General features: G+C 45.9%; 1 protein-coding gene across 1 annotated transcript in view; it reads left to right on the forward strand.

The window, feature by feature from the left end:
- Nucleotides 1–3: 3 nt before the first annotated feature.
- The window catches only part of LOC103769335 (germinal-center associated nuclear protein-like), a gene marked incomplete at its 5' end in the record, with an annotated part of 14,534 nt that continues 5,067 nt past the window's right edge, over nucleotides 4–9,470 (forward strand). Inside the window, 9 exon segments of the mRNA XM_008936522.1 lie at nucleotides 4–146; nucleotides 558–636; nucleotides 3,233–3,377; nucleotides 4,401–4,597; nucleotides 5,545–5,684; nucleotides 6,167–6,364; nucleotides 6,553–6,821; nucleotides 7,430–7,592; nucleotides 8,166–8,378. Coding sequence (XP_008934770.1) covers nucleotides 4–146; nucleotides 558–636; nucleotides 3,233–3,377; nucleotides 4,401–4,597; nucleotides 5,545–5,684; nucleotides 6,167–6,364; nucleotides 6,553–6,821; nucleotides 7,430–7,592; nucleotides 8,166–8,378 — 1,547 coding nt within the window.

Consider the following 9,470-nt stretch of genomic DNA (forward strand, 5'->3'; position numbering starts at 1 on the left):
AGCTGACGGCCGTCCAGTGCAAGAACATCCCCGATTACCTCAACGACAGGACGGTGCTGGAGAAGCACTTCGGCCAGTTCGTCAAAGTCCGACGGATCATGACCAGGCGCAATAAAAAAATGGCCATTCTCCACTTTTTTGATCATGTGAGTGTGGGAAGCGCTCGGGGTGGGTCCAGCCGCGGGGAGAACTGCTGCCTCTGTGTCCTGTTTGTGCTTAAATTCACCCCTCTGCTCTCAAGTGCTCTTAGCAGGCTGTAGCAAAAAGCAGCTATCTTGGTGGAAACCTGCCCAGTCTTGCTGGTTGTGTGTGTAGGTCTTAGGCAGGAGGTTAAAATGAGGTAGCCAGAATTTTTGTGGAAGTTGGTAAAGGTTTCTCTGACCAAAAACTGCACTGTGTGTTTTGCTGCAATGCTAACATGTTTTCACACTCTGCTTTCATTGACTTCTAGAATTTTTATGGAAGTTGGTAAACGTTTCTCTGGCCAAAAACTGCACCGTGTGTTTTGGTGCTGCAATGCTAACACGTTTTCACACTCTGCTTTCATTGACTTTCAGGCCTCTGCAGCTCTCGCCAGAAAAAAAGCAAAAGATTTGCACAAAGACATAGTAACCTTCTGGCACAAGAAGAAAACGAGTAAGTCTGTGCTTCCAGGTAGGATTATTGGGTGGTACATACCTGGTGTGTGCTCTGTCATGTTTCCTGATGTGCTGAGATCCATGCAAAGATTATCTCCACAGTGGGAATGTTCCAGCTCCAGAAGTAGGATGGTTCTGTTTGGCTTGTTAGCAGGCTGTAGCAAAAAGCAGCCATCTTGGTGGAAACCTGCCCAGTCTTGCTGGTTGTGTGTAGATCTTAGGCAGGAGGTTAAAATGAGGTAGCCAGAATTTTTGTGGAAGTTGGTAAAGGTTTCTCTGACCAAAAACTGCACTGTGTGTTTTGCTGCAATGCTAACATGTTTTCACACTCTGCTTTCATTGACTTTCAGGCCTCTGCAGCTCTCGCCAGAAAAAAAGCAAAAGATTTGCACAAAGACATAGTAACCTTCTGGCACAAGAAGAAAACGAGTAAGTCTGTGCTTCCAGGTAGGATTATTGGGTGGTACATACCTGGTGTGTGCTCTGTCATGTTTGCTGATGTGCTGAGATCCATGCAAAGATTATCTCCACAGTGGGAATGTTCCAGCTCCAGAAGTAGGATGGTTCTGTTTGGCTTGTTTGGTGCAGAGAGTTTCTGGGAGCACTGAAAGTTCCTCTTCACAGAGGCATAAAAATAGTTGCTATACATTTGAAGTGGCATCTCTGCCTGTGGCCAGGGCTGGTAGTGAATGTGCAGGGGAGGGGAAAAAGAGCAGGATAAAACATGTAGCTGCTTCCAGAGGCATTTCTCAGACTGTTACAGCCTGTGGCTCAGGAACCCAGGTTGCTAGAAGGGGTCTCTTAGCCCTTGGAGAATTTTTCTTCTGTGGAGTTACCTGGTTGCTTTTGTGGGTTGCATACACTTCATCCACAGCACTGTCCTCTGGTATTGTGGAAGTTTCAAGTGAGCAACTGCAATTCCCATTTGGAAGTTGAACTATTTCTGAAATTCCTGTTTTCTGCAGCATTTTGCTGCATCTGAGCCAAAACACTGTTTCTGCCATACAAAAGAGCTGAAGGTGCTTGAAATGCCAGTGTGGTTTCACAAGAGAATTGAGGAACCATTTGTGCAGCTGCACAAGAGGACCTTTATCTAGAAAATTGTTCTTTGGGGATGTAAGAAAACCCCACTTCAGAAGCATTGCTGCCTGCTTCAGAGCCCAGGCTGGGACGTGCTGTTTTGCTGACCACTTCTCCCAGCAGGAAGGATAAGGCCATTAGGATAGATTTTACCCTCCCATTCCAGAGTATGTAGGAAGGATAGGAGGTGGCTAACAGCTGGAGGAATTGCTAGATCAATGCATTCACTCACAGGATATGATGTAGCAAAGAAAGGAGTGAGCAGAGTTAGAAAATGGGTCATAAGTCCAATTCTATTCATGCAGCAATTGCCAAGGAAAAGCCTCATGACATAGGTAATCCTCTTTCTGTCTTGATTTTGTCCTGTTGTCAAGGCTGGCCTCAAACCCTGGGTGAAAACCAGTCAGGGAGGGTCTTTCTTGCCTGGTTGTGGACATCATCCATGTGCCAACCCTCCTTCAGGGCTGGGGGTTTAACCCCCAACACTTCACCTGGGCTTCAGCTGAGAACTGAGTTAAGGAGTCCCCTGGAGTGAGTGTCTTGTGTTGCTGATGTTGTGCACATCAACAGCTACAAGGTGCTTGAACCAAGAAGAGAAAAACCTCTACAGAGAGCTGAGTTTAGAAATGAGAAACCTGCATTCCAGGCCCTGCTTGGGATTAGAGCAAGAGATGTGAGCCTTGGCTGTTCCCCCCCCAGACAAATGAACACTTGAATTGAGTGCTTCCCTTTCTGTTAGCTGTTTGAGTGCTCTGTGTGTGTGTGTAGCTCTGAGATCCCAGCCTGGGGGGCATGTTTCAGAGGCTGGCAAATGAAAGGTTCACCACAGCTTTGAGCAGCCACAGATTTGCCCTCTGGAAAAGGAGCAGCTGCAGAGTTGCCTTCCTGAGAATTAAACCTCTCAGAGCAGCAGCTCTAGGGGGGCCTGTTTGCCTTTGTCCTTTCACTGGGGTGCTAAGGCCATGGGGACATGAGTGGCAGTATCCAAAAATAACTCACAGGAGAGTGTTGAAGAAACCCAGCAGGCTGAAGAAGTCCTCCCTTCCTCCAAAGTGTAGGTGTGCCTCTGGAGAAGGCTTTTGCAACCTCAGCCTAAGCTTGGGTATGTGGAATAAATAACTGAGAAGCTTCAGCCGGAGCTCTGAGTATTGTGGCTGCCAGGTGGGGCATGTGGATTTTGGGTCCTGTAAAGATCATGTCCTAAACCTAAGAGAACTCAAATTGGTGTGGTGATCACACTTCATTCACTGGCCATCTGCTGACCCCTTTTAGTCAATGCTAAGGATGTTTTATTGAAAAATACTCTTCACAGAACAGGGGAGCCAACAGATTTACTCAGTACAGCTTCTAGTACAAGTTTTCCTGGAAGTTTTGCATACATTTGCAAACTCTTGGGTTTATTTTTGAATTGGATGTTTTTATACACAAGCAGCTCATCCCCACCCCCCTGGGGAACAAAGTGTGGCTTGAACTGCTTGCCAGGTGCCTGGCTTCATGTTTCCCTGTCACTCCAGGTCCAGCAAAGAGAGACTTTTCATCTGAGCAGAAAGCAGGTGAAGATGAAGGCAGACAAAGCACTGAGGAGCAAAACTATCAGCATTCCCCTCTTCGAAAACCTCTAATAAGATCCTCTGCCAGCAGTGTTGTGCCTGGCAAAAGGTATGTCTGCTCCACTGGGAGCCTGTCTGGCAGGGAGCTGTGTGAGGAAAAGCAACAATCAGCATGTGCCAAGACCTTGTGTTTGCTTTGGGGGGTGTGCCCCCCTCCTCTCTGCTGGTTTGTCTGAGTTACAAGCTCACAGACCTCATGTTTTGTCAGAAAAATACTTGTAACTGCTTTTTTTACTTCAGTCTGGTGGTTTCTTGTGAGAACTTTGTACCAATGTGAGCAGTGCCACCTGCCAGAATGAGGCCTATGGGAATTGAATGAATCCATGCAGAGCCACACTAGTAAGGACACTGCTCTGTGGGGTGATTAAATGAGCTTCCAAAGTGAGCAGCTTCATTTCTAGGCAGCAGCAGGTCTGTGGAATGAGAATCTCCTGTTCAGAGCAGATGGAGAGTTTGGATCTGTCTCTGTTTCACTTCAAGTGCTGGTCTTTGTAGAGGAATCCTCCTGTTCCATGTCAGTCACTGAGGTGGCAAAGCTCTCACCTCCCTGTGGAACCTTAACAGTGTGTCTGCTCTGACAAAAGTCACTTGGTAGGCACAGCTACATAAAGATGACATCAGTAAGATGTGGTGAAGGAAGGAGTGAGTGTTTTATGATTTAATAAGTACATTTGTGTCTGGGCCTTGTAAAATCTTCTACAGGAAGCATTTTTCAGCTTTTTCACAGCAAACAGCAGGCTGCTTCCTGCCTTGAAACACCCACTGCTGTGCCCCAGTGATGCCAAAATGCTGCAGCAGCTCTCTGGTTCTGGCTGCCTTTGGGCAGAGTGGGTAATACTGCTTCTGTTGTGGAAAAATTGGGGCTTCCACCCCAGTCAAGAGTCCTGGGTGGTGATTTCACCAGACTAACTCCTGTGACAGCCGTGGACATTGGTATGGACTTTTATTTGTGGGACACGTTGCCTTGTGGGCAGAATATTGTGCTCAACAGAGATGTTGTCCTGAAGAACAGTGAGTTGGGGGGGTGTGTTAAGGTACTAATGATACAAAATAAACCCAAATCTCTTTTCAGTTCTCTGGCAAAGAAGCCTGGGCTTCGAAAGGCGCTGCAGTTTGAAGCAGATGCTCTTGATTCCAGTGCTGAAGGGCAGAACTCAGAGGCCTTGGGAGCTTCTCTGTCCTCTCTGGCTAACCTGGTGGGGTTGGTGGCTGAGACATCTGAAGAAAGATACCGTCTTCTGGACCAAAGGGACAAAATCATGAGGCAAGGTAATGACACAAGTTAATGAGTGTAACATTGCTGGAAGGAAACGAGTGTTTGGTGTGTGTTGCAAAGCTCCTGGGTTGTTATAGAAATGGCTTTGAGGAGAGAGTTTAACTCAGAGCAGTCTGTAAAACAGTCTCCTAGTCTACATACAGACAGTGGTTTCTTGCAGAGCAGTCAAGGATCTGTTTTGCTTCCTGCACAGGCATGTTTCTTGTGGGAGGTGAGTGGCAGACTGTTCACCTGCTGTGTGGAGGAGGCCGTGCAGGGAGATTTAAATCCCTGCAGGCTCTTTGAAGAGAGCTTCCCAAAGCCTAACTGTGTTTCTCTGCATTCAAACTGCAACACAGCTGGTGGTTATTTCAAGAAATGGCCCTTTTGTTTCTCAGGGCTGGGCTGTAAACCCTTCCATCATCTTCTCACCATTTCAAGGCTGACCTTTTCCATTTAAGATCTTATTTTTAATAGCAACAAACATTTCTCATCCACTTGATGTGGAATTGCCAGTGCTTGGTTAGGACACAGAACATTCCATGTCTTTTGGAGGCTTCAATCTTTTCAGCAAAGCTCTTGATACACAGGTGGGGATGGTAGGAGGAGCTTCTCCAAAGGAGTGGTGCAACCCTGGGACAGGCCCCAGAGTGGGAGAACCCTCTCCTTGTGCCTTTTTGACCATGCCAAGGTGTGGGTGCAACCTTGCTCTGACTAGATCTAGCTTGGGAATCCCTAGAGACCTTTTCCTAGTGGCTTTTTTTTTTGTCAGCTGTTGCCTTAACAATGTTCTTGACATCATCCATGGACCAAGGTACAGCTGCTGGCTGAGGCACCCAGGGCTGGGTGGGCACATCAGGGTGGCAGCTTGTCATGAAAGCAAAAAGAATAAACACCAACCCAAAACCCAAGAGGTACCAAGTGTTTGTTCAACTTTATATATGTATTTTTTTTCTTTCAGTTCGAATAAAAAGGACCAATCTTGGCAAAGCAAAAACTGTTGTTGGCACTTGCCCAGACATGTGTCCTGAAAAGGAACGTTACATGAGGGAGACAAGAAACCAGCTCAGTGTCTTTGAACTGCTTCTGGGGTCTGACAAGGTATGAGCCCTCTGTATGCAGAGGTTTGTTGTTCCCAGGGCATCTGTTTGCTTGCTGCTTCTTGAAAGCTGTCAGTGTGGTTGATGGCAGGATTAATTGTGTTGGAAAAATCCTGGAGGCTGTTTAATGAACATCTTTCAGTTCCCTGTTGTAGAACAGGAAGGCTCAAGAATTGCTTTTTCAGTCCAAGTCCTGACTTTTCATCCACTGCACACAGGCTTTTAGAATTACAGTTCTAGAATAGGACAGCAGTGTACATGGTCTTGAAGGTTATGAGTTTGAGGGTGAGGATCCTGGCATCAAATAAGATGTATTTGCTGTGGTAGCAGAATGGACATGGGCCACTAGTGTGAAGAGTGGAGAAACTCCTTTCATAGTCTGCTCCTTCCTAAAGTAAAGGCATGGGTGGGATGAAATCCTCTGTACCCTTGAAAAGCTGAGCTTACTTCTTGGATTTGGGTTCTTTTCTCCACATCTCACAGGTAGATCATGCAGCAGCAGTCAAGGAATATAGCAGGTCTTCAGCAGATCAGGAGGAACCTTTGCCCCACGAATTGAGACCCTCTGAGGTGTTGAGCATGACCATGGACTATTTGGTGACCAACATCATGGATCAAGGAGAAGGGAACTACCGAGAGTGGTATGACTTTGTCTGGAACAGAACTCGTGGAATTAGAAAGGTGAGAAGTGGTGGGTGGAGGTGTTTGATGGGGAAACAAAACATGACATAAGGCTCTAAAAAGCAACAGTCGTTCAAACGTTTTGAACTACACCCCATGGAAATGAGCTTTCCAAAGGTAGTGCCTGATGACTGTGCTTTCCAACTGCAGCTGAAAAATATGTGCCATGTCTTTATCCTTCTGGTCAGGATATAACCCAGCAGCACCTCTGCAACCCTCTGATGGTGTCTCTGATTGAGAAGTGCACTCGCTTTCATATCCATTGTGCCCACCACTTGTGTGAAGAGCCCATGTCCTCCTTCGATGCCAAAATCAACAACGAGAACATGACCAAGTGTCTGCAGAGCTTGAAGGAGATGTATCAGGACCTGGCTAACAAGGGCATTTACTGCAAGAGTGAAGCAGAGTTCAGAGGTTATCATGTCTTGCTGAACCTCAACAAGGGTGATATTCTCAGGTGGGAACCACAGATACCACTTATTTTCTCTCTTTGCCTCTGGGAGGGATTGAGATGAGTTTTGAGTTCACACAAGCTGTAGCAGGAGGGTGGAGCTTAGTTGCAACATCTTTTTTTTTTCCCAAAGAAAGTGTTGAATTTTTCAACAGGTCATTTTAAAAAGTCTATTTTTTAATAAAAGAAAAAGCTTTCTCTCTTTTAATAACTCATTAGAGCATCTGCAGGTGGTAAAAATCCTCTAAAGTTAAATCAAGATGGTTTTTTTCTCTCTTCCCACGTGGTATCACAGCTTTACTGCTCTATCTGCAGCAGCACCAAGCAAAAACCACTTTGTGGGCAGAGTCATACTTTTTCTGTTCACTCTCTTAACTGCCTCCTTCCCTAGATGTTGGATCCTAAAGAGTAACATGCTTATTATGCAAGCATCATTAGAAGCTTGTTGATGAGTAAGGAACACTGCAAATATAGTTCACAGCTGTTGGTTTTGGATAGTTCTATCTCTCTCTTTAAAGCTCCTCATTTTAATTCCCTTTTGTTACAGGTTGCTATTGAATTGTGATTGCTAATACTGAAACAAAAGGATTTGTCTCTCTCCTTTGCCCCTGCAGAGAGGTGCAGCAGTTTCAGTCAGAGGTCAGAAACTCCCCTGAGGTCAGATTTGCAGTTCAAGCTTTCGCCGCCTTGAACAGCAACAACTTTGTGAGGTTTTTCAAGCTAGTGCAAGCAGCTTCCTACCTGAATGCCTGTCTCTTACACTGTTACTTCAACCAGGTGAGAAAGCAGCAGATGGGTGGTTTTTAAAGTGTTAAATCAGTAAAACAGACTGGGACTTTTGGGAGGAAACATTAGCAGAAAACTTGGTAGATACGTAGCCTTTAAAATAATCTTATTCTGGCTTCTTCAGAAGTGTTGAAGAATTTATCAAAGAGTTTTCTGCTTTGATATAAAGGGCAAATACTAAAATGCTCTTCTCAGCACTTTTTCCCCATGACTGTGTGCAGATACATTGTCCTTCCCCTGAAAACAAAAATTGAGAAGCGGGCCTGAGACTTTTGCAGAGGAAATACCAACCTGCACGTTCAGAAGCCCTTCCAAGTTTTGTCTTCTGCCCAAGAGTTGCAAAGGGTTACACTCAAAATGAGCAGCCTTGAAAAGGAGCAGAAACTAGAAAGCAAGGGCATGGGATTTAAAAAAGAGTTAAATCAGAGTTGTTTGTGTGGGTGTTTGACGACAAAGTACTGATTTCTTTTAGAAGTGATTTTTGTGTCTGTGGCACACTTTAGAGTACATTTTAGGGTCTTGAACTGAGTAGTTAGGTGGCTTTTTGTTTTGTCTTCCCCCCAGATTCGTAAAGATGCTCTCAAATCCCTCAACATTGCCTACACTGTCAGCACCCAGAGGTGCACAGTGTTTCCCCTGGATCACCTGGTCCGCATGCTGCTCTTCAAAGACAGTGAAGAAGCCACTGATTTCATCAGTTACTATGGCCTGAGTGTGTCTGATGGGTGAGTGCCAGGCAAAGGGAGCTCGTGCCTTGTGCCTGCTGGGGTTAGGGGAGTGTGGTCAATGTGGGTGGGCTGCTCCTGCAGTTTGCAGCCAGAAGAAGGGGCTCAGCTCTGTAAGCAAAGCACTGGGAGGGTGCTGGGAGCAGATTTCAATAATCCCTTCTATTTTACTGCTCTATGAGAAGCTCTTCAACTCTATCTCTGCTATGAGGACAGGCTGAGGGCACTGGGGTTGTTCAGCCAGGAGAAGAGAAGACTCCAGGGGGGATGTTAAACTGCTTTTCATTACCTGAAGGGAAGCTACAGGGAGGCTGGAGAGGGACTTTTCCCAAGAGTGCAGTGACAGGACGAGGGGAAATGGTTTTAAACTGAAGGAGAGGTTTAGACTAGATCTTAGGAAGGAGCTCTTCATTATGAGGGTGGTTCATTATGAGTTGTTGGAACACCAACAACTCCTTGGAGGTGTTCAGGGCCAGGTTGGATGAGGCCTTGAGCAACCTGGTCTAGTTGAGAAGCGTTTGTGCCCATGGCAGGGAGGTTGGATGAGATGATCTCTAGGGTCCCTTCCAACCTAAGCTGTTCTGTGAATTTTACATCTTTCCCTCCAGAAATGGGGTTTGTGTCCCTGTAACTAGTGTGACTTCCTACAATAGCTTTTTTTTTTTGCACTTGTATGTTGCTTTTTACTTTGATAAGGTGTCAGGGGATTTCAAGGATACAAAATTCCTTCAGCCTTCTGGAAGGTGGTGGAAAAATGAGTGAAATGTTTCTCCCAAAGGAGAAACTGTCTCCATTGGACTCCAGGGACTTCTTCCTTAGAAAGAGACATTGTGGATAAACCAGTAGGGGGGGAAAAAAAAGTCCTTGTTGTAAGGAGAGTTCATCCAGACTTGCACTTGCAAGAGACTGGAGGAGGCAAAACCCTTGAGCGTGCCAGGTAGAGTGCTCAGCTTCCTGTTAACACTCTATTGAAGTAATAAATTAGCAAGACTACAGATGCCAGGGTGGGGAGATGATTGCAGCTGGTAAAATGCATGGGATCTGAGAATTATTAAGCTTGGAAAGACCTCAAAGCTCCCATCCAACCATCAGCCCAACGCTGCCTGTCCCCGAGCGCCACCTCAATGCGTTTTTTGAACCCGTC

This window comes from Merops nubicus, unplaced genomic scaffold (assembly GCF_000691845.1).
Source record: "Merops nubicus isolate BGI_N331 unplaced genomic scaffold, ASM69184v1 scaffold10103, whole genome shotgun sequence".
Taxonomy (NCBI): domain Eukaryota; kingdom Metazoa; phylum Chordata; class Aves; order Coraciiformes; family Meropidae; genus Merops; species Merops nubicus.